This window comes from Lynx rufus, unplaced genomic scaffold (genome assembly GCF_022079265.1).
Source record: "Lynx rufus isolate CCGP_SWC_20201006 ecotype Redwood Valley unplaced genomic scaffold, mLynRuf1.p SCAF_11, whole genome shotgun sequence".
Lineage (NCBI taxonomy): Eukaryota > Metazoa > Chordata > Mammalia > Carnivora > Felidae > Lynx > Lynx rufus.
The window spans coordinates 34,378,226-34,404,110 of NW_025814825.1; the positions used below are offsets into that span (position 1 = coordinate 34,378,226).

The 25,885-nt window shown below is 34.9% G+C and overlaps 1 protein-coding gene across 9 annotated transcripts in view; it reads left to right on the forward strand.

Moving 5' to 3' along the window:
* Window positions 1-25,885, forward strand: part of EXOC6 (exocyst complex component 6) — a 229,691-nt gene that overhangs the window by 91,279 nt on the left and 112,527 nt on the right. For all 9 annotated transcript variants that reach the window (XM_047073175.1, XM_047073177.1, XM_047073176.1 and 6 more), the window contains 6 exons: window positions 7,313-7,396; window positions 12,379-12,425; window positions 12,554-12,674; window positions 13,726-13,797; window positions 18,257-18,354; window positions 24,997-25,102. In XM_047073175.1, coding sequence (XP_046929131.1) covers window positions 7,313-7,396; window positions 12,379-12,425; window positions 12,554-12,674; window positions 13,726-13,797; window positions 18,257-18,354; window positions 24,997-25,102 — 528 coding nt within the window. The remainder of the gene's footprint in view (window positions 1-7,312; window positions 7,397-12,378; window positions 12,426-12,553; window positions 12,675-13,725; window positions 13,798-18,256; window positions 18,355-24,996; window positions 25,103-25,885) is intronic.

Genomic DNA, 25,885 nt, shown 5'->3' on the forward strand with positions numbered 1-25,885 from the left:
GTTGTTTATTGTTCTTTCCCTAGTGCCTTTCATTGCATCTGATACTTCATAAAAATTTGCTGAATTAGTAATTGGCTCTTTAATACCACACTAAATGTTAGTAACATTATTTCATATATCTTTATCCTGGTAGCTTATGTCAACAGGCATTAATCTCTGGGAAAGAATATGTCTTTTATACCTTGTGCAAAAAAATATTGAACCAACAGATATTATATGAGGTTTCAGTGTGGCTTTCCTGAGAATGATATGTTGGGTATTAAATTATGTTTCATTTTTCATGATTTAAAATGAAAGAAACAAAAGCCTAATTAAATTATCAAAATGATCAAAAGTCAGTGGTAGAGAACCAATAGAATCATAGAAAGTTTTAGACTCCAGTCAGCTTTGTGATTATTCATAAAGAATCTCTGAGTCAAATAGCCAAATATTCAAATTAATGAAAAGTCTCAGAATTTATATGTTATTATAATGAACTATTGATTTATAATTTTTGATAACTTACTTTTAGTTCTCTGTATGTTTTTATATCTTTTATTTCTTTATATAAAGAATTTATAAATTTAAGAAACCTGCATTTTAAAAGATGTCAGTTTTGACTAATTCAGGCAAGACCTTTTCCCTTTTTTACTGTGTGAGCAAGGTTTTACTGTTCTATAAATGTAAATAAACTTTCATTAGCAAGAAAACTTCTAGTTGGTATATATGGCCAAAAATTGGTAAAAGTAAAATTATGACCAAATTTGGTAAAGCTAATTCCTCTTTATTATTATAATTATTTTCCTTTCATTTGTTATTTCATTCCACTACTTTCTAGTAGTAACTGGGCAAATTACTCTTCTCAGTTGATTTTCTTATTTGCAAAATATGGATAACAATTTATAAAGCTATGTTGGATATTAGAGTAAATAGAAGTAATAAAATGCTTAGCGTAGTGCCCAGTATATAGTAGCACTCAGTAAATGATAAAAGGATTATCGTAGAAGGGTTTCATTAATATATATGATTTCAAGGACTAGGTGTTTTGGTTGTAAGTCCATTTTAGCCAAAGAACTCTATGTCCAAAATCCTTAAGGTAGCATTGTCCAAGCTCTGTGTGAACAAATGTATGCACCATGAAAGGAAAATAGGTATACTGGGGGAAAAAAGGTTCTCTTTGGAAAATGCTGCAAATAATAACCACAATATAGCTTATCATTTTTAAGGCTTTGAGAAATCCTAAGAGCTATGTGAATTTCCTTAGCTGGCCATGTTACAAAGTTTGTGTGTACAGGGACCATTTTTCTTAAAATAAGGAATACTGCAGGTAGTGTGAGAATTGCTGTTCTCAGATTTTAAGGGGTTTTATAGGCTTTCCAAAGGGTCCTGGCCTAGAATTTTTAAGGAAAGAATTTTTAGATCCTCCGCTTTTTCCTAAAAATGATCTCTCCGGGAACCTCAGCCCACCTTCTCTTACTTTTGGTGCTCTGCCCAGATCCTCTTAGATCTCTTTTCATAACAGCTAGAAGTTCCTTAGAGTCCTCAGCCCTGGGGGGAGCACAAATCTTTACACAGTATTGTTACAGTGTTTTTGCACTTTTCAGATGTTCTAGATTGTACATACTGTTTTGTTTTTATAGTTGAGATAAATCAGGGCTTAGAACTTGAGAATATATATTTGGAATACAATGTTAGAACATTTTCTGTACATGTGTTAAGGAGCTTTCACATCAGTGTGCGCTAAACTGGGTCATCTGTTCTGTTATCTGCCTGACCGTGTGCCTACATTCTCTCCTTTATTTTCCCAATTTGATGCATACCCTAACTATGATATTTGGTATTTTGAGATGAACTCTGAGTACAAAGCTGTACCGTAATGTAAGATGTCAGTTTTGGTGTGACTGGAGGTACTTGCATCAATAAAAGAACAGGTTACTCCCCTAAAAAAAAAAAAAAATCAAAAACCCAAAAAAGAAAAAAAAATCCCTCTGCAGTATAATTTATTCTTTAGAGTTTTACTGTGGGATCAAGCTGAAGCCTATCCTCTTCAAGACTTTTTTTGCCTGAATCAAGCACTCTTTTTTTTTTTTTTTTTTTTAAGATTTTGTTATTAATCTTAATGAACCTAGGTGACTCATTTGGTTAAGCGTCTGACTTTGGCTCAGGTCATGATCTTACAGTTTGTGAGTTTGAACCCCGCACCGGGCTCTCTGCTGTCAGCACAGAGCCCGCTTTGGATCCTCTGTCTCCCTCTCTCTGCGCCTTTCCCCTTCCTCCTCCCCCTACCCTGCTTATGCGCGCGCGCGCTCTCTCTCTAAAATAAATAAACGTTAAAAAAAAATCTTTAAACATTTTGTTATTTTTAAATAATCTCTACACCCAGCGTGGGCCTGGAACTCACAACCCTGAGATCAAGAGTCACATGCTCCACTGACTGAGCTGTTCAGGGACTCTGAATCTGGCATTCTTGATTGGCTTCCTCTCATGTCCTTCCTTGCTTTCCTCACTTCTGGAACAGTCTCCCTTTTGAATGCTTCCTTATTATATCATTTGGTGTCTATTTATAGAAAAACTACCTAAGATTTTATATTAATTATCTACTGCTGCACTTAACAAACATTTATTATTTTACAGGGTTAGCTATCTGGGAGTGGCTTAGCAGGGCCATTCTGGCCCCAAGTCTCTCATGGGGTTCTAGTCAAGATGTCAGTGAGGGCTGCAGTCCTCTGAAGGCTTGACAAGGGTTGGGTGATTTGCCTCTGTTATGACTATTGGCAGAAGGCCTCAGTTCCTCGCCACAAAGGCTGTCTACAAGGCTGCCTGACAATCCTCATGACATGGCAGCTGGCTTCCCCAGAGTGAGTGATCTGAGGGAGGCTGAAAGGAAAGACATAATGTCCTTAGTAATTTGATATCATAAATGACATACCTTCTGCTATATCCTACTGGTGACATAGATCAACCCCTGGTTGGACTGTGGGATGGGACTACACAAGAGATCTTTGGGGGCCATCTTGGAGGTTACCACACTAACTTTATAAAAGAAAGACACGTCCATCACTGATACCCATTGTATTGATTCTTCACTGATAACTGCCTTTGTGCATTGTCGTGTAAAAACTTCCAGTGTACCAAATAAAGAAGTCTCCTTTAATGGTTAATTAAGGGAGTGTGTACACATAAGTGTGCCTTTCTTTTCTTGTGCAGAAAAGGATAAACCATGTTAGAAAAAATATATTTTGTCTTGTGGTGGGATATTCTTAGTTCTTTTTATTTTTAATTTTAATGTTTTAATTTTGTTTTTTATTTTTGGGAGAGAGAGTGCAAGCAGGAGGAGGGACAGACAGGGAGGGAGACACAGAATCCGAAGCAGTCTCCCGGCTCTGAGCTGTCAGCATGGGGGCTCAAACCCATGAGCAGTGAGATCATGACCTGAGCAGAAGTCGGACACTCAACCGACTGAGCCACCCAGGCGCCCTGGGATATTCTTAGTTCTGACACATGGTAGGTGGGAATAATGACGAATTTTCGTTTAAGGTCCTGATCTCTTTTGTTCTCCAGCTGTTGACAGTGAATATATTGCTTTTTAAGAGGGAGTACTGTGAGAGTACAAAAGCAAGAACATAGGAAAATTTGAATGTAAAACTGACGTATGTGTTTAAATATAGAGAGTACTTTTGGCTAATCTTAATACTCATCCCTAGGATGTGTCATTTGCTGTAAAGAAAAACAGCCAAAATAATATGAGTTAGTGAAGTGGAATCTTTTAAATATAACTGGAGTATTTTCTGGGGCTGCTAAAGTTTTGAAGTTACATTGACTAACCCATTCTTTCATATTCATGTAAGTTGTGATTCAGAAAAACTGTTAAAAGCCATTTGCCAAATTGTGATATTTTTGACTTCATATTAACATAAAATAAAAACTGGCTGCTAGACTGATTAGTTTCTACCATATCTAACAAAATTAATGTGTCATACCTGACATTTATACTTGTTTTTTTTTATTTCCAAAATTGAACATCAAAATTTTATGTATGTCCACATATTTACTGAAGGCATATTGATTTTTTTTTAATCATACTCCTCCTTTTGTAAGTAACTTACAATTGTATCTGTATATTACATTGCATTATTATAAATTTGGTAATGAGAAACAGCATTTAAGTAATGAAAAGTGATTACCTTGCTTTTTAAGGTACATGAATGGATAAAACAATCACCTTGGATTTAAATAATCTTAATCTTGACTAGTTTTATAATTTATTTCTCAGTGGTTTTCATAATATTATATCCCATAGTGCATACTAACATATTTATTTCAGTCAAAACATGAAGTCAGATTTTTTTTCTGTGATACTAATACACTTGCCTTATTTAACAGTTTGATTGTGAGGACTGCCCTTGCTAATTGGGTCTTAGGGTGGGTATTTTATCAGTAAATTAAATACACTAAATCTGTAGTTCAGAGTTTTTAGCTAAAAAGTATGTTGTTAGGTGCAAAAAAAGGAAAGCCCCATTCATCATATTAAGAAACTAATTTCCAATAAAAATTTAGGTTTTGTTTTATTAATTATCTAAAATTATAATATACTTAGATTGTATTGATCAGTTCCTTATTAATTGTAATGATAATTCAACCTAGAAGGAAAATGCTACCTTAACACCTAAATCTTTATGGTCTTAGGAATAAAATAAAAATACAAACATACTACACTAGAAAATATAGTATTAGAGAGGTGCCTGGCTCAGTCAGTAGAGCATGTGACTCCTGATCTCAAGGTCATGAGTTCGAGCCCCACATTAGGGGTAGAGTTTACTTAAAAAAAAAATACACAGTATTAGAAAAAAACATTAAATTAGAAAATATCTATAAGGGTGGTAGTCTGAAAATATTAATTAAAAAAGAAAAAGGACTGCTGTAATTTATTTCTAAATATTAAGGAAGAGCATGTTCATATATTTTTTAAATGATTATAGATAACCATTGGATATGTTTAAATGAGGATGTAGTAGTTTTATTTATAGTATACTTGAAATTGCGTCCTTTATATTTATTTAAACTCATAATGGAGGGGCGCCTGGGTGGCTCAGTTGGTTAAGCGTCCAACTTCGGCTCAGGTCATGATCTCGCGGTCTGTGGGTTCGAGCCCCGCATCGGGCTCTGTGCTGACAGCTCAGAGCCTGGAGCCTGTTTCAGATTCTATGCCTCCCTCTTCCTCTGACCCTCCCCTGTTCATGCTCTCTCTCTCTCTCTCTCTCTCTCTCTGTCTCAAAAATAAATGTTAAAAAAAAAATTAAAAAAAAAACTCATAATGGAAAAAATTTAGTTACTAAAATAAAAACTGTGAGGGGGACCATAGTTTTTTTTGAAATTATTTTAATTCTTTGAGTACAAAAATACTGGGAGAGCTGCCCTAGGGGTTACCTACGTAAACTTATTTTTTGCATTGTGAGTTTAGTTTTTGTAGCATTAAGAAAAGGCATTTTCTGGGGTGCCTGGGTGGCTTAGTTGGTTAAGTGTCTGACCTCAGCTCAGGTCATGATCTCGTGGTTTGTGAGTTCGAGCCCTGCATCAGGCTCTGTGATGACAGCTCAGAGCCTGGAGCCTGCTTCAGATTCTGTGTCTCCCTCTCTGCCCCTCCTCTGCTCGCGCTCTCTCAAAAATAAACATTAAAAAAAAAAAACTTTAAAAGTCATTTTTTTTGGATAAGTACTTAAATAGTAAAACTATCAATTTTTTCAGTGAAAATATGAGTTTTGATTTTTTTTTCCCTAGTAATTTTTTTTTTTTCTTTTGGATTCTGTTTGGAGTCTTGAGTAGGGGAATGGGTTCCTAGTCCTTTCTTCTCACTCTGGATGGATTCTCCTTTTAAGCAGAGAGGAAGACAAAAGAAATGGATATATCATTTCAATCATTCATTCATTCATTCAACAAATAGCAATTGATTGCCTTCCATGCACCAAATGTTGTGCTAAGTAATAAGGATACAACGGCGAACTGGTTGGACAGGACCATATTCTAAAAGACTGGAGTCAGGTAGTAAAGATAGATCTCTGTTATCCAGTATGGTAACTATTAGCTGTATGTGGCTATTTAAATTTAAATTAATTAAAATTAAACGAAGTTAAAATTCAGAGTCTCAGTAATATTAGCCACATTGAAGTGCTCAGTGGCCATATCTATCTCATGGCTACCACAGAAGACAGTGCAGATATAGAAAATGTTCATTGTCACAGAAAGTGCTATTAGACAATGGACCAATAGACTGCTAATTAAGAAGTTATGGCACAGGGGCACCTGGGTGGCTCAGTCGGTTGAGCATTTGACTCTTGGTTTCAGCTCAGGTCATGATCTCATGGTCATGGGATGGAGCACTGCGTCAGGCTTTGTGCTAAGAGTGGACCATGCTTGAGATTCTCTCTCTCCCTCTCCCTCTGCCCTCACCCCCTTGCACATGCTCCTCTTTCTCTCTCTCTCTCTCTCAAAAAAAAAGTTATAACACAGTTGATAAGTGCAGTGATATGGATATACAGATTACTATGGGATAACACGGATAATAGCAAGCCTCAGGAAGGTGAGGAAGGCTTTCTAAAGGAAGTGACATCTATAGTGAGTCCTGAAGGATAAATATAAGAAATAGGGAAACAACTGGGAAGCACTTTTCAAGAATAGCTTGTACAAAATTCTGGAAGTGAAAAGAAAATGCTATATTGAATATACTGAGATGAGGCAGGAAATGGAAGAAGGTGCCAGATCATGTAGAGTCTTATACATTATTTTCAGAAGTTGAGACTTTACAGCCAATTTTTTTATTTAGTTCTCCTCACTGACAGCCATATTTTGAGTTAGTCAGTCAGAAATCTATAAAACCTTAGTGATAAGTTGGGCAACTGTTAAATTGTTTGAATTTACATTTAGTCTTCCTAAATGTCATGATAACAAACAAGGTTTCTCTTTTTGAACTATAAAGTCAAAAATTTATTCCTGACATCAGTATGAAATACCATTTCAGTTATATTCCATTTGTTAGAAAATTTAAAATGAGGGGCGCCTGGGTGGCTCAGTTGGTTAAGCGTCCGACTTCAGCTCAGGTCATGATCTCGTGGTTTGTGAGTTCAAGCCCCACATCGGGCTCTGTGCTATCAGAGCCTACTTCAGATTCTGTCTCTCCATCTCTCGGCCCCTCCCCTGCTCATGCTCTGTGTCTGTCTCTCAATAATAAATAAACGTTAAAAAAAATTAAAAAAAAATTTAAATGATTCTTAGTGGTAAAGAAGTTATCTATTTTGTAGTATGTTTATGTTTCATTACTCTGCTGATTTTATTTTAGGGTGATGAGGAAACATTTGAAAATTATTACCGAAAACAAAGGAAGAAACAAGCAAGACTGGTATTGCAGCCCCAGTCAAATATGGTAAGTTATGTGAACATTTTGAATTGGTTATATTGTCACTTTTTACCTCTTACCCTGCCTTAATTTCTTCAGAGCATGTATCATTATTCATTCAACAACAAATATTTATTGAATATCTACCATTTCCAATAATTGGTTTAGGTGCTAAGGGTATAGCAGTGAACAAAACAGGTAAGTCCCTTCTCTCATGAGCTTACATTCTATTAGAGATAGATAGTAAACAAATAAAATAGTGAATAAATAAAAAGAGAAATAAGAAGATATATAAAGTATCAGGGAGTGATAATTACTTTCTGACAATATGGTAGACTATGTACTTGGATTAATTGTTCTACTGAAAAAACAACTAAAGATGCTGGATAAAACATTTAAACATTTTAAAAATTATTTTTAACTGCCCTGAGGATTTGGTAGAAAAGTATAGTTAGGAGAAAAACTAAGTGAATATGGAATTGCTCTGTATGGAATTGCACTTGTGATAATTATATGACTAGATGTGTTTGTGAAAACAGTGCATGAAAAAGTGAGTTTTATTGTACGTAATTTATACAGTATATTCCACTATAGAACAAATAAAACAGGGAAACCTAAATGAAGGCAGAAATGCAGATAGGTTTAATTAAGCACTAATTGTGGCTTTTATCTTAGAGGCATCTGTTGAATGGGAAAGCATGAATTTTGAGGACATGGGAGTACAGAGAGCCACCCAAAGTAGCTGATAAGAGGTTGTCTCCCTTGTAAAGCTAAGATTCCAAAGAATTAGAGCCTCATTATTAGGATGACCTAGAGATAAAAAACATCTGGGGGCACCTGGCTGGCTCACTCAGTAGTATGTGACTCTTGATCTTGGGGTCATGGGTTTGAGCCCCACATTGGAAGTAGAGATTACTTAAAAAAAACAAATGGACACAATGTTATATATTTTAAAAAACTAGCAAAACCTCTGTGTTGTTTCCTCCACACACTGTAAGGACATTGCTTATCTTAAATGTTGGTGCTGAAGGAACAAGGCGAAAAAAGATCTCTGAGAATACATAACAAGTGGATTCTCACATGTGTTTGCCACACAGATTTATTCTACTTGGATAATTGAAAAAAATCTCAGGTTGAAAATTTAGTTTGAAGTATTTCTATGCTGATATTGCCAGTAGAAGCAAATGCAGATCTCTGAACTTTCATATCATAATTTCAAGGAAAATTAGCAAATCACAGTCATTATAAAACAACTGAGAATCATTAAAGATATTGGCAACAGAGGGACTCCTGGGTGGCTCAGTTAGTTGTGTCTGACTCTTGATTTCAGCTCAGGTCATGGTACCGTAGTTGTGGGGTCAAGCCCTGCATTGGGCTCTGTGCTGACTGTGGAGCCTGGTTAAGATTCTCTCTCTCCTTCTGCCCTTCTCCCCTGCTTGTGCTCTCTGGAAAAAATATGTGTGTGTGTGTGTGTGTGTGTGTGTGTGTGTGTGTGTATACATAAATATATAATGTAGGCAACAGAAATAAATCCTAATAAGAGACTTTTAGTGTTTGAATTGTTAGCCACTTATTTTTATTTATTTTTATTTATTTTGAGAGAGAGAGAGAGAGAGAGAGAGAGAGAGAGAGAGAGAGAGAGAGAGAGAATCCCAAGCGGGCTCCACACTGTCAGTGTAGAGCCTGAGTTCAAACTCATGAACTGTGAGTAACTGTGAATTTAATGCAAATTAAAACTACAGTGAGATACCACTGTCTACCTACTAGACTGACTAAGATGAAAAAGATTTATGATAGATGCCCCAAATTATTAGCCATTTAATATAGTAATTATTGAATATATTTAAATAAAAAGCAAGCTTGCTGATATAAATAGGGAACAAGAAACTGTAAATACTTACCAAAATGAAGAAAAATCAAGTGGAATACCTAGAAATTGAAGATCTACTAATCAAAATTAAAAATTTTATGAATAGGTTTAGCAGTTGATGAATTCTTAGTTGATTTGAAGAGATTACTTTGAAAGCCTCACAGAGAAATGAGAGGATAAAAATACAGAAGAGAGACAGAGGGATACAGAGAGCAAGTCTAACATATCTAGTTGGAATTGCAGAAAAAGAAGCTAGAAATAGAAGAGTATTTGAGGGCATAATGGCTGAGAAGTTTCCAGTATGGACAAGAACTATAAACTTTTATAGAGTCATATCCAAGGAATCCCGAGTAAGTTAAGTAAAAAGAAATACATTCTGAGAGATCTTATAGTGAAATCGCAGACCATAAAGAGAAAATAGAAGACCTGAAAAATAGTATCAGCTAACTTTAGTTAATTGACATTTATTGAATACTCCTCCCCAAATAGCAGAATGTGCATGCTTTTCAAATGCACATAGAAGGTTTACCAAGGTAGATCACATGCTGGGCTATAAAATAAATCTCAGGAAATATAAAAGACTTGAAATCTTTTGACTACAAGATAATTAAATTATCCATATGCAAAAAAATACTTTTACCTCAATCAGCAATTCAAGAAATGGACCCAAATGCAAGAGATGAAACTTTAAAACTTTTAGAAAAAAAATAAAGGGTAAAATCTTTGTGACCATCGGTTAGGCAGTATTAAGTGAGATACCTAAAGCATAAACCATAAGGTAAAGAAATTGTTAAATTGAACATTAAAATGAAGAACTACTCTTCAAAAGGCATTGCCAAGTAGGTGAAAAGACAAGACACAGATGGAGAGAAAATATTTGTAAAACTCATGTCTAACAAAGGGCTTATATTCAGAATATAAAAGAATTTGTATAACTATAAATAATTAAAGCCAAACTAATGGATAAAAGATCCAAGTAGACGTTTGTCTAGATATACAAATGAGAAATAAGCACATGAAAAGATGTTCAATATCAATGTTTCATCAGGGAAATGCAAATTAAAACCACAGTGAGATACCACTACATACTTACTAGACTATCTAAAATTAAAAAGATTGATCATAGCAAATGCTGGTGAGATGTGGAGCATCTGGAACCCTCATGCACTTCGGGTGGGTATAAAAACTATGGTGCCGCTTTGGAAAATAGTCTGGCAATTTGTTACAATGTTAAGCATGCACTTATGCTACAACCCAGCCGTCTTACTCCTAGGTTTTTACCCATGAGAAATAAAAACAGTGGCATATTTTAAATGCTAAAGGAAAATAACTGTCAACCTAGGATTCTATATCCAGTGAAACAAAGGCAAAGATAGACATTTTCAGACAAAGAAGAGGAGAGTTTGTTACTAAGACACCCTTACTAAGGAAATTCTAAAGAATCTACTTCAGGCAAAAGGAAAGTGGTGCCAAATGGAAGATATGAGATGCTGGAAGGGATGAATAGCAAAGAAAGTATAAATATGTGGGTGAATCTATGTCAACCATAGAAAATAATGTTAATAAAATATTATGGACTTTAAAACAAGATAAAATTAAAATACACAACAAAAGCATAAATGTGAGGTAGGAGTTAATGAAATGAAACTATACTACAGTTTTCTGAATTGTCCAGAAGAGTAAAAATATTGATTGATTTTAGGGTTTGATTATTTAAGTATGCATAATGCAATTTCTGGGGTAACCAGTAAAAGAGTGGACACAAAATATATACTTTCATATAATATTAAAAAATCTAGAATGATATAAAATAAAATATTCATGTCTTAGTGTTGATAAAAAATAATTGAAACCTATAAGCACTTGATAACATCGACTCAAAATATTTAATACAAGATTGCCAAAACTAAAAGGATAAATGGGAAATCTGTAGTGGATTTTTAAGCATGTCTCAGTATCTTATACACCAAATAGATAAAATATCAATAAGAATATACAACATGCTTAACAGGCTTGTTCTAATAAACCATATAGAAGTCTGTTTCAACAACTGTAGAAACCTCTTCTTTTCAAGCACACATGGCGTATTATAAAATGTGACTAATACACTATCTAATAAAGCAAGTATCCAGAAATATCAAACATCTGGTCTCATGTAGATTCCATTCTCTCTGATCATATTTTATTTTATGTATTTATTTAAAAATTTTTTTTTAACGTGTATTTATTAATTGAGAGACAGAGAGACATGGAGCATGAGCAGGGGAGGGATAGAGAGAGGGGGAGACACAGAATCAGAAGCAGGCCCCAGGCTCTGAGCTGTCAGCACAGAGCCTGACGCGGGGCTCGAACTCACACACTGTGAGATCATGACCTGGGCTAAAGTTGTTTGTTCAACTGACTGAGCCACCCAGTCATAGCCACCCAGACCCATCTCTGATCATAGTATTTTAAAGCTTTCCCCACAACCTGAAAAAAAAACCCAGATGTTTGAAAAATTTTTTTAGATGTTTGAAAATTTTGATCACATTTATGAAATATGCAAAATACAGCATTTGAACGTAATTAAAATAATGAAATATTTCATGTAATTAACTTCTAAGAATGAAGTTCAAATGGTCAAATATTTTCCTGTATACCTTTTGTTAAAATTATTAACACGCAATTGTAGATCATTTTTAAGGAGTTTGACTTTTATTGTGAATCAGATATAAAGTCATTGGAAGGTTTTTAGTGGAAGATATAATGATCTGATTACTCTTTGAAAAGTATCATCCTGGCAGGTATCTGGAGAATAGACTGAAGGGAGCAAGCCTGAAAGCTGGGGAGATTAGGTAGGAGAATGATATAATAGCCCAAGTGAGAAATTATGGTGGCTTGAACTAGCTTACTGTGAAGAAGGTTTTGAAATTATATTTACTTTTTAACTTGTTTATTGTCTTTCTCTTTTTGAATGCAAGTTCCATGAGGGTAAGGGCTTTTTGCTTTTTACCAGTGTAACCCTGATACCTTAAAAATGTATGCAGCATATAGTAGACCCTCAATAAATATTTGTTAATAAATATTGTAGTGACTTGGAACTTACTTTTATGTTACTGGTATTTATTGGTTTAAATTGATTTTTATTTTTCATTTAAAGCATGAAACAGTTGATGGCTATAGAAGATATTTCACTCAAATTGTAGGGTATGTATCTAAAATGGAGATAAATATTATTTTTATGTTATGTTAAATGTCAGAACTGCTTGTTTTCTGTTTGGGTTTTAATTTTTTTTTTTTTTAACACATGCTATGTTGGTAATTACTGTTTTTAGGTTCTTTGTGGTGGAAGATCACATTTTACATGTGACCCAAGGATTAGTAACCAGGGCATACACTGATGAACTTTGGAACATGGCCCTCTCAAAGATAATTGCTGTCCTTAGAGCTCATTCAGTAAGTCAGCCAAATTATGTTACTAAGTTTTTAATTCAGTTACTTCAGGAACTTCTGAAATGCATGATGTCAGAAGAAAACCGTACCTCCATCATTCTGCATTTTTGGTAGCAGCTCAGATTTGGAAGCAGTAATGTTAGGCTTTTGTCTGGTTATACTGGGTTGTAATTTTGCAACTGACTGGGGCCTCCCAAGACATTTTTAGTCCAGCATTAATAGAAAATGAAGAATTAAGCTGGTCTCATTAGTCTCAACTGACCTCTTCATTAGATCACTGAAAAGCACCGTGAAGAAAGGGTTTTTAATTATCATTCCAAATTCTTTGTTTCCAAAATAAACTCCACCATTAAAACTCAATAGAACTTGTTCTTCGATGTTTATAATTTGTTTGCAGTAATATAATTACAGATTTCTTAAAAATATGCAATTGTCAAAATTTAAACCATTTGAAATAATGAACTTATATGTAATGGGAAATTTTTTTATGCATTAAAGTAAAATGATCAAATATTTGCATAATACACCTTTTGTGGAAATAATACACTAGTACTATAAAGACTGTTGAAACTAATAATTGCTTATTGTAGATGTTTTCTTAAGACAGTTTTAGTAGCTTACCTTCAGTAAAATCTCCCCATACTTAAAATTTTATAATTACTTATAATTTTATTGTTAGGAATAGAGATTGAAAATATTTTAAAGGATTATTAGCTTATATAGTATTTAGATTGTAAATATACATTTTTTATTTATCAGGAATGTAGATTCTTTATACACTTGTTTGTCCAATGAACTATAACTTTTTCTAACATATTAAAGAATAATTATGTTATGGTCTTTCCCTAAGAATTTTTACTGAATACAGGAAGCCAGCCATGGATTTAACTAATAATCAAGATTTTAAATTTATTATAAGCCTGGCATATTAAAGGAAAATGTTTCAGGTTTTATTTGTTTTCTGGTTTATATTGTTTTCTGGTTATATTTTATTTGACTCTGGTTTATATTTGTTTTCTTTGTTTGTATTTCCACCCCTCCACCTCTACCCCAGTCTTATTGTACTGATCCTGATCTTGTTCTGGAGCTGAAGAATCTCATTGTATTATTTGCAGATACTTTGCAGGTGGGTGATAATATAACATTCAATTTATGACTATTTGAGCACTTAAAGATATATAAAATACAGATCATGCTCATTTATTTTATTATGGATTAGTGGTGGTAAATTAGTAGTAACCAGATGTTTGCTTATGTATTGGTATTCCCTATTACCCAAGACTTTTCATTCTTCCCCCCTTCCTGATTATGAACCCTGGACAGAACTCAGGGAATATTATCATCTTTTAAAATATTGATTATTCAGAGAGAATAGATAAAGTATTTCTTTTTTAGATAAATTATTTTCGTAGTTAAAGAAAAAAAAAGTCCATGTTATAGTGAAAAGAACCCTGAACTAGAAATTAGAAGATAAAGGGGCACCTGGGTGGCTCAGTCAGTTGGGCATCCGACTTTGGCTCAGGTCATGATCTCATGGTTCATGGATTCGAGCCCTGCGTCGGGCTCTGTGCTGACAGCTCAGAGCCTGGAGCCTGCTAAGGATTCTGTGTCTTCTCTCTTTGCCCCTCCCCTACTCGTGCTCTGTCTCTCTCAAAAAGTAAATAAACATTAAAAAAAATTAGAAATTAGAAGATATAAGCACTGCCTTAGGAAGTCACACATGACCCTGAGTTTATATTTTGCCCCTACTATTGACTAATTATATGTTTATAGGTTTTCTAAACTTTAGATCCTCATTTGTGAAAATCGGGTTATTTTTAGTTTTCAGGATTGTTTTAAGTGTGATAATAAATATGAAAACATAGTTTGAATTAAAAAAAAAAGAAAACATATAGTTTGAAAGCTGTTTCCACTCATTTCCTTCCTAATTTTAGGTGTACTATGACAATGACCAAATCACTTTACTTCTTTGTGTCTTGTTTTTTTTCTTTTTAAAAATGAGGTTTAAACTGAATTGTCTCAAAACTCAATGCCTTTGTGATTTTCAGTATCAAAGTTTTAAGCTTGTCCCTTTTACTTGATCACGGATGGGCAAGAATTGATTGCATTTTGTTTTCATGTTTAAACTTAAGGGATTTTTATGGTTGGAATAACATTTCCTGAAATATAGATTGGCATTTTCCAAAGTGTGATAATAGATGTTACTTTAAAAGGAGTTCTGTGGTCAAAACATTTGGGAAATAAGTGAAGTAAAACAGACTTCTCCACTAATAGCCTCTTCAGAGCAAATTTATACCATATGATTCCAAAAGGAAGGTGCTTATGCAGCATTTTCCCAATATATTTGAGCTTTGAATCTTTTTCCGCCATATGACATCTTGTAGGTATAGAGCTTCATGTAATATGTTTTAGGAAGTGCTAATTTAAACTATTTGCTTCATCATTAGAGTTTTTCCATCCTAGAATAATAGTTGTCTACTTTGTTCTTAAACTGAAGAAGATTCTACAAGTTCCTTTAGTAAATTGTTTTATTGTCTTATATCTTTATTAATTTGTATGCCTTATACTGTAACACCAGGATAATGTGGATTTTTTGTTTTCGTAAATTTTGTGACAAATATACCTGTAATATTATTGATTTCTCTGCAAAAAAAAAAACTTGGTAAGTTTTATTGGAGACCACCTTAATTTTTTTAGGTCTAGCTCTAAGTAACTTGAGGGAGTTTTGCTATCCTTAATGACTTAAAGCATTGCTACTTAAAGCATGGTGGGAATACCACTCACTGGTCCGGAAATGTTACTAGTCCACAAATTATTTATTATGGATCCATAACATAAAGGAGCTTCTGTCCGAATGTAAATCAACTACATTACTAAGTACAAAATTTAGCTTAGTTGGCATATATTTTGTAGCAAGAATTTCTCTATGTAGGTTAGCCTCATTCATTTATATTCTGGTGCAAGCTCCTTATCTCTTGGTAAGCCATAACAAACTGTTCTTGAACTGGCACTTTGAGTACAACTGAATCTAGAAAATTTCTATGGTTCCAAGGATTTCTCTAGAGAATCAAAGAAGAGTAATAGACAATATTCAGGTAATAGAGGCATTAGAAAGTAACAGTGATAGGTGTATAAGCCCTTGTAAGCATACCTTTCTAATCTTACTGCTTTGAAATAAGATTGAGGAGGACAAACCAATCCATATTACTTACTCAGAAATCCTGCAATATTTTCATTCCACTGAAAATTGACAGGCTGAGTATTAGGTAGGTCTTACACACTGTAGTCAAGTTATACCTTTTAATTAAAGAATTGGGGAGGGTCTTTTCATAAAAACTAGAAAACATTGCATAATATTTAGTTTTTAAAATTGGCCGTTTGCCACCCTAAGGAAAGTTTTCTTTTCATATGTCATTTTATTACTTAAAACAATGCTGACTAAACAATAACGTTAAAAAATAACACCAACATATTATAGTTCTGCTTACTACGTATTAAGTAAATCACAAGTAAACATTTATGATTCATTACTAACATTTTTTGAGCACCCACTATGTGCTAGTAGCTAGATGATATATAAAACGATAGAGACCTAAAAATCAGACAATAGGGAAATAAAAATTCTTCAATAAATTTACGGTTTAAACAGATAAGATGTATAAGACATACTAATATAGCAATATATTAAAAACCTTTGGGCTCACAGAAGATGGAATGTCTGACTTTAATTCTAGATTGGGAAAGTCTGTACAGAAAGTTGAAATGGGAGTTGGGTTTTAAAAGATGAGTTCAGCAAATACACACTAGGAAAGGGACATGAATGACAAAGGAAATAAAATGCCATGTGTAAACTGTAGATAGAGGGATAGTATGGTGGTAGAAAGAAGATGGGTGTGAGCAAAGAAGGGCAAATAGTGGTAATGAAACTGACAAGGTAGTTTGACCCAGATTATGGCAGGTCTTGTGGGACTTCAGTAAGTCTTCTGTAGTTCTTAACCAGGGGGATGGTGTGATCAGATTTGCACTTTTAAATGATAATCTTGAGAGTCTTTGCAATAGATTGAGTTGGAAGAGACAGACAGTTGGAATTTCAGTTTAGGAAGCTCTTATAATGGTCTAGGCAAGAGATATGGCAGACCAAAATAAAGCAGTGGCACTGAGAATATTTCTGGAAAAAAGAAAGTAAGTGGTGGAGAAGAATGATGGATTTGAAAGAGATTTGTTAAGGAGGTAAAGTCAAAAGGATTTGTTAAATGATATGTTTGAGTGTGGGGTAGTTTAAATGTTTTTCAAGTTTCTTCCTAATAACTGAATTGATGGTAGAACTATTAACAGAGATAGGAAATAGGAAAAACACTTGGTTTAGTTAGAAATGGAAGAGATAAGCTAACTTTAGTGTGTTTGCTTGCTGGCAGCCTCATTGGAGATGTCTAACAGGTGTTGGAGTCAAATATTTGGAGTTTCCAAATAACTAGAGATGTAGATTCAGAATAATCAGAGAAAATAGTGTTTGAAGTCAGTAGACTTCACATTATGCTAGAGACCTAGAAGAAAAACATCGAAGGATGGAGATAGAAGAAAAAGGAAAACTGGAAGAACTGTTCATAGATAAAAGGAGAACAAGGAGAGAGAGTGATGTTACAGAATTCAAAGTAGACAAGTTTCAAGAGAGAGGTAATGTAGAGTGAGAGATCATTGACTTTTATATTTAGGAGGTAATCTGTGACATTGTTGAGAGAAGTTTTAAAGGAATAGCAGTGGGAGTTAGATTGTAGTAGGTTTGGCTATATGAAGAGAGTACAAAGGGAGGCAGCTGGCAGGCACAGCAAATTGAGGAGGGCTTTTTTGTTTTTCTTACTATTGTTTCTTATTTTTCTTGGCTTAAAGATGGGAGGTCATTTAACATATTTATTTAGCCAAGGGAAAGGAACTAGTGGAAATTAAAGACAATGGTGAATAAATAATCCATGAAACAGTTCCTGCAAGCAGAGTAGGATCAAAAATAAAGAAGAGGGAAACCTTGAAGGGGAAAAAGGACAAATCTGTAAGGTGGGCAGAAATATTTGGTCCTGAAATGGGTAAGATTTCAATGAATTTCGAAAGGAATAAAGTTTTGGAGAGTGTATATTTGATGGAAAGGTGTATATTTCCCCTGTACAGTGAAGTCAATCTTAAATTGAAGGTGCAAAATGAAGCTAGTGTGTTTCAGACAAAATATATTCTCTTTTCTTCTTTTATCCTTTTTAGGGCCACTTCCCAAGACACCATTATATATGCAGGTCACTAATCTTGAACTTTTTCTCCAGTTTTGACTTCTACTACTTTTGAAGGTTAACCATGTAATCCAGACTGAAAAGAGAGAGGAGAAATGGAAAAATTATTCCAGCTTCATAAAAGTCTTTCTAAACTCTCTTATCTCATGCAACCTAGTAGAAAGTCAAAAGGATAACTTATTTTTGTGCTGTTGGAATGACATACAATATGATGTAGTGATCACTTGCAAATAGTTCTCCAATATTTTCAACATTTCTCTAATATATACCTTTACTTATTTGACTTGTTTATCTGCTTGTGTTGTGTTTTAGGGTTATGGTTTTCCAGTGAACCGACTTTTTGACCTTTTATTTGAAATAAGAGATCAATACAATGAAACACTGCTTAAGAAATGGGCTGGAGTTTTCAGGTTAGTCTAAAGCCATGGAACCTTAATGTAAGGAAAAAGTTTGTTATATACTTTAGAATATAAAAATGCTTATATGATTTCGCATTTAGCAATAAAAATGCTTATAATTATTTTTTATTGTGGTAAAATATACATAACAAATTTTGCCATTTTAACCTTTTTAAAATGTACAGTTCAGTGACATTAGTATATTTATGTTGTTGCAACCATCCCCACTATCCTTTTAGAAATTTTTCATCTTCCCAGACTGAAACTGTACAAATTAAACATTAACTCCTAGTCCCTTCTTCTAGCCCGGCAATCACCATTGTAGTTTGTCTCCATGAATTTGACTACTCTCTGTATTTTATGTAAGTGGACTCATACAGTGTTTGTTTTTTTGTGTGTGTCTTGATTATTTCACTTAGCATAATGTTTCCAAGTTTCATCCATGTTGTAGCATGTACCAGAATCTCATTTTTCAAGGCTAAATAATATTCCACTGTATGTATATCACATTTTATTTATTTATTCATCTTTGATATTTGGGTCATTTCCACCTTTTGGCTGTTGTGAGTAATGCTGCTATGAACACTGATGTATAGATACATGTTTGAGTTTCTGTTTTCAGTTCTTTGGAAAATATACCCAGAAGTGGAATTGCTGGATTATATGGCAGATATATGTTTAATAAATTGAGGAACTGCCATACTGTTTTCCATAATGGCTGAAAGACTTATAATAAAATTAAAAAAAATTTTTTTAAATGTTTATTCATTTTTGAGAGAGTTTATAGGTAGGGTGAGGCAGAGAGAGAGGGAGACACAGAATCCAAAGCAAGCTCCAGGCTCTGAGCTGTCAGCACAGAGCCCAACACAGGGCTCGAACTCATGAGCTGTGAGATCATGACCTGAGCTGAAGTCAGAGGCTTAACCAATTGAGCCACCCAGGCGCCCCTATAATAAATTTTTAATTGAACTACTTTTAGTTCTAATCTCTGTAGTTTGTTTTCCCCAATAAATGATAGATGTAAGGCTATAAGTATTCAAAGGTATTTAGTATTAGAAACAGAGATTTATAGCTTTTAAATTTTGTTTGGAAGGGCGCCTGGGTGGCTCAGTCGGTTAAGTGTCTGACTCTTGGTCTTCAGTTCAGGTCATGATCTCGCAGTCCTGAAATTGAGCCCTGAGTAGGGCTCTGCCGATGGGCTCTGTGAGGCTCCTCCTCTGTTTGCTTCTCCCCTGCTTGCACACGCACGCGCTCTCTCTCTCTCTCTCCTCCCCCACCCCCCCCCCACACAAAATAAATAAACTTAAAAAAATAAAAAATAAATTTGTTTGGAGAAAGTGCTGTTTTTACAAACAATGTAACTAGACTAAAAATCTTTAAAGCATCTAATTAGGAAAATTACTTTTGCTTTAATCACTTGCCTGCAGGGTATGGAAAAAGTATTTTATAATCTGTTGTAATCTATATAACTTTGTATTGCCATGAAAAGAGAAATCTGTTCCCTAATTCTAAAATCCTTTATCCCTCCATCCTCCTTCCCTCCCCCCTCCTCCCCTTTCCCCTCTCTTCCTTTCTTTTCTTCTTTCTTTCAAAAATAAAAATGTAAATCTTGAGATCTTACATCTAGGTCACCCAAATATAGAAATGATGTGGCAGTAATATTTAATGAGATTAAAACAGAAAATATGTTAAATGATTTAACATCAGCTTGACATTTGCCTTATCAGTTTTCAAAACTAAACAGAGATGACCTGAATACTGTGATAGAAATCTTTTTAATTTTTTTTTAATGTTTATTTATTTGTGAGAGAGAGAGAGCATGTGAGCAGGGGAGGGACAAAGAGAGAGGGAGACACAGAATCTGAAGCAGGCTCCAGGCTCCGAGCTGTCAGCACAGAGCCCGATGCGGGGCTCGAACCCACAAGCTGTGAGATCATGACCTGAGCCAAAGTCAGATGCTTAACTGACTGAGCCACCCAGGGGCTCCAGATAGAAATCTTTTTAAAATACCTGAGTTGTTCACAAGGTATTTTCACTTTTATTAACATCAACCAAATAAATTCTTATTTGCACTTTTTGTATTAACATTTCTTAGGGGTTATATTGTCAGGATGTTGTCTCAAGGGGACTGTTGACAGTCTTGATGAAACATATAATGCATCAGCAATTTTTGATCTTCAGTATTTTAGAAATATGGGTAGTGCTTATTGATGGGTGGCAATCTATAATGTCTACGCTTTGATGTAATGTGATATAATCTATCTTTATATATAAAATCTTTACTTATAGGGTTGATGTTAATAACTTGCCCTCTTCAGAAGAGTGTTTAAGTTTTTATAATTGTTGATAGATTTGTATTGAGCCAGCTGTCTTATTTATCATAAGACTTCTACTAGTGAGATTGTTGCCCAAGATGGGGAAAAACCATGAAGTATTGTTTTCTGTATAATTCTCAAATGTTTTTTGACTTCTGCTTTTTTTTTTTTTTTTTACTTCTACTTTTAATACCCTTCTAGATCATGCCTTTTGCCTAAATTTTTAAGCAGTAATAGAGGGACACCTGGCTGGTTCAGTAGGTAGGGCATGTGACTCTTGATCTCAGGGTTTTAAGTTTAAGCCTCATGTTGAGTGTAGAGATTACTTAAAAATAAAATTTGGGGGGAAAAATAGCAGAATTTAAGCTTTTCTTATTCCTGACCTATATATCTTCAAAAATAAACTTTGACTTCACAAGTAGTGAAGTGACAACAATGGCTAAGAGGTAAAAGTTATCATCAGTACTGAATAATTAAGATTTGACTATTTCCATGATAGAATTTATAATCTGTTATAGTTTATTTATGTGTGTGTATGGTTCCCTCCAGCTATATTGTGAGCACCAGTGTTTTATTTATATTTATATTCTTGATTGCCTAGCCCCAAGTACAGTGCTTTACACAGAGTAGGAACTCAGTAAATGTTTATAGAATTCAGTTCAGTAAACAGTCACTTTGAAGACCACATTAACATTTTCAGAATGTGAAAGTACCATTCATTAAATTATCTCGCCTTTCATATTAACTGATTCCCTGGCATTTGTATAAAGTAAGTAGTTTATGGTCTTCTGGTAGTTTCTTAACCTGTAACTTGCCTTTTAAAAAGATTTTCATTTCAGTATAGTTAGCATACAGTATTATATTAGTTTCAGGTGTGCAATATAGTGGTTCAACAATTCTGTCACTCAGTGTTCATCAAGATAATTGTATACTTTTTAAAAAATTATTTATTAAGAGAGGGAGGGAGAGAGAGAGCGCGAGCACAAGTGGGGGAGGGGCAGAGAGAAAGAGAGACAGAATCCCAAGCAGGCTCTATGTCAACAGCGCAGAGTCTGACGAGAGGCTCGAACCCATGAACTGTGAGATCATGACCTGAGCTGAGGCTAAGTACCAGACACTTAACCAACTGTGCCATCCAGGTGCCCCCAAGATAATAATTCATTGTATTCTTAATTCCCTTTACCTGTTTCACCCATACTTCCACCCACCTCCCCTCTGGTAGCCATCTATTTGTTCTCTATAGTGTAACTTGTCTTTTAAACCCTTATTTTAAAACACTATTTAGAAGGAAATAGGATTGGGGCACCTGGGTGGCTCAGTCAGTTAAGCATCCACCTTTGGCTCAGGTCATGATCTTGAAGTTCATGAGTTCAAGCCCATGTCGGGCTCTGTGCTAACAGCTTAGAGCCTGAAGCCCGCTTCTGATTCTGCGTCTCGCTCTCCCTAGCTCATGTTCTCTCTCGCTCTCTAAAAATAAATAAAAAATAAATTTAAAAAATTAAAAAAAAAAGGAAGGAAGTAGGATTAGTTGAAACCTCTCGCGATATTTTAGGTGAACAGTGTCTTTTTAAAATTTTTATTTTATATCTTGTTTGTTTGTTTATACTTTTAAGTTAGTTAACATACAGTGTAGTCTTGGCTTCAGGAGTAGAACCCAGTGATTCGTCACTTACATGTAACACCCAGTGCTCATCCCAACATGTGCCCTCCTTAATGCCCATCACCCATTTACCTCGCCCCCATCAACCCTCAGTTTGTTCTTTGTATTTAAGAGTCTTATGGTTTGCCTCCCTCTCTGTTTTTATCTTATTTTTCCTTCCCTTCCCCTATGATCATCTGCTGTTTCTTATATTCCACGTGTGAGTGAAATCATCTGTCTTTCTATGACCGACTTACTTTGCTTAGCATAATACCTTCCAGTTACATCCACATTGTTGCAAATGGCAAGATTTCATTCTTTTGAGAGAGAGAAAAGGAGAGAGAGAGAGAGAACTGGGGAGGGGCAGAGAGAGAGGCAGAGAGAGAGAATCCCAAGTAGGCCCCTCACTGTCAGCACTGAACCAGATGCAAGACTCAATCTCACGAATTATGAGAACGTGACCCAAGCCGAAATCAAGAGTCAGATGCTTCACTGACTAAGCCACCAGGCGCCTCTAGCCAAACAGAGTCTTATTCCTCCCCCACCCCGAACAGAGTTTTATTGTAACTATTTTGTGCACCATCAGGATTTACAAACTTGTGCCTTTATTTCCAGTCTCATTAAGGCTCCAGACCCCATTTATCAATGAGATACCGGTCATCCAGTCGAAATCATATCCTTCTCTTGTATTCCATACTTCAGCAAATGTCTCTAATGAGGTGCCATATACATCATTTGTCCATTTGCCCTGTTTGGAAATTACAGATTCATCCAGAATATACCTTCCCTCATAATTTTCATTTAGTTTTTAAATCCTATGTATATATTTTATTTCTTAAACCTCTTCTTTTTGCCACCTCCTTTCTGTCCCCACTAGGACAGCTTTAATTCAGATCCTCATCACCTTTAATCTAGATTATTCTTCAGTGTTTCTCACTGGCCTCTGTGTTCATTATTGTCCTCCCGATTTATCCTCCACATAATGGACATACCACATTTCTCTGCCTAAAACCTGTTAATGGTACTCCAGTGCCTACAGGATAAAATCTGGATGACTCCGCTTGTCCCCCTGCCCAGCCTCATGTACACAGTATCTCTTGTGTACTTTACGCTCTAGTAGTACTGCACTACCTATGGTTTTACTCACTCCCACACTCATACTTTTTTACCCCTTATGCTTTTGCTTGTTATGTTCCATCTTTCTGAAATGCTGTTCTTCCATAATCTCATTAGAAGTATTTCTTTTTTCAAAAAAAAAAAAAAGGAATTATTTCTTTTTAAAAATTTTTTTTTCAACGTTTTTTATTTATTTTTGGGACAGAGAGAGACAGAGCATGAACGGGGGAGGGGCAGAGAGAGAGGGAGACACAGAATCGGAAACAGGCTCCAGGCTCCGAGCCATCAGCCCAGAGCCCGACGCGGGGCTCGAACTCACAGACCGCGAGATCGTGACCTGGCTGATGTCGGATGCTTAACCGATTGCGCCACCCAGGCGCCCCAATAAGGAATTATTTCTTTTTTCATCTTGAAAGGCCCTACAGAGCCCATGGCTTCTCTATAAAACTTTCCATGAGATCATCTCCCACCTACTCTGATAAACTTAATCATTTATTCCTTTGTGCTATTTCTGAAACTTGCACCCCTTTTATTATGTATAACGCATTATTATAAACATAATTTGTTTTCATGTCTGTATCTCCTTTGTTAGGTTGAAAACAAAGATCTTGTTTTTATCTTCGTGAATTAGGGAATTTTCATCACAATTACTCCAGCTCCTGGCACACAATAAGTGCTCAATAAATATTAGTCAAGCTGAATTATTGGTTAAAAGAAAGTTGATGAGTGGCAGCAGGTATATTTGGACAGTCTGGGTTATGCTATAGTAACAAAAATGCCCGCTATCTCAGCGGGTGGGTACAGACATTTTATTTCTCACCCAGAAGTCCCTACTGGGTCTAGTAGTCCTAGATCCAGGCTGTTTGCATTTGTGTTTACACATTCTTGACATGTAGTATTCCCTATTACCACGGGAAAAGAGAGTCACACAGTTAGCTCATAAATGCTTTGGACCTGAAGCAACACCTGTCACTTCCACTCTCAACCCAGTGGCCAAAACTAGTGATATGTCTCTGCCTGTTTGTGTGGGGGCTGTGTGAGCACATGGAGAGCATAGGGATATTGCGTGAGTAGTAATCGTATTGCCTTACTAAATATAAAAGGTCCTTTTGTAAATACAGCATTTTGAAAAGACTAAATCGAAGGCACTGTTTACATCTTCGGGGCACTTAACGATCTAGTTGAGAAGAGAGAGAGAGAAAAGACTTACAATTTGAGAATTGTCCCTATCAAGAAATACAACTGTAATACTCATCTTATGGCTTTGTTTTAGTTGTAGATAATGAGTTTGTTCAGACTGTGCATCTTAAGAATTGTTCTATTGTAAAAAACTAAAACTGAGGTGCCAAGAGGATGTAAAACAAGTGGAAGGAAGAGATTGCATATGAATTTTGAGGGACAAGATTTATTTGGTATTGAATTTTAGAATTCTGGATGAGTAGGCAGTGTTTTCCTATTTCAACTTTTAACTGACTAACGAAAATGCTTTTGTAGTAATTGGTTTATAAAAAAAGTATTGTTCTATATCACTTCAGTGATACATTTTCAATATTATATTTTCAAGTCTCTCTTCTTTCTCAACAGGGACATTTTTGAAGAAGATAATTATAGCCCCATCCCTATTGTTAATGAAGAAGAATATAAAGTAGTCATCAGTAAATTTCCCTTTCAAGATCCAGACCTTGAAAAGGTATAAGCTAGTTTTTAATTTAAGAATTCTCTGAAACAAATTCATGAATAGCTATTGCTATATAATATTAACCTGACATTGTGAGAGTGGCTTCTTTTGAGGCTTTTGTTGTTATTGTGTTATCTGAGAAACTCAGTTATGTTCTGTTGACTGTTAAAGATTATGTTACTACTTCTATTCTACTACTACTACTACTACTACTGTTTTTGTGAAGTTAAGAAGGGATTTTCCTGGGGATACTAGGAGCAGTTGTCCCAAATGTTAGGTGAATTCCCAGGACAGGTGTTAGTAACATTATATAGATTCCAAGTTAGATAAAGTAAATGTCAAGTAGATTATAGGAATAAGAATATTCTAGGGAAAGAGAGGAGAATTGATCTGAAATGTTCATCATTGTGGAAGATCTTGTTTTAATGTTTTCTTTTCTAGAAATATACTTCTGCAAAAAGTTTATCTTGGTTAAATAGGGTTGTATGAAGGCAGTTGCCACCTGTAGATTTTTTTCCTGAAATGGGAATATGTATTTTTAGAGTCAAGATATGTTAACAAAAGACAGGATAGAGAAAGGAAAGAGACCAGCACATAGAGTATTGTGGGAATACACATGATTGCATATGTGTGATCATCCATACACATCAGCACACACTTGAACCTATCTAGTATCTCTGGGTAGAATCTGATCTCCCAGGAAAACAGCATCATCTTTCTTGTTATTGTCACTTTTATTCTTGTTTTTTTTCTCTTTACTTTTCTTTGTTATTTTCTAACTCTTTATAATTTAGT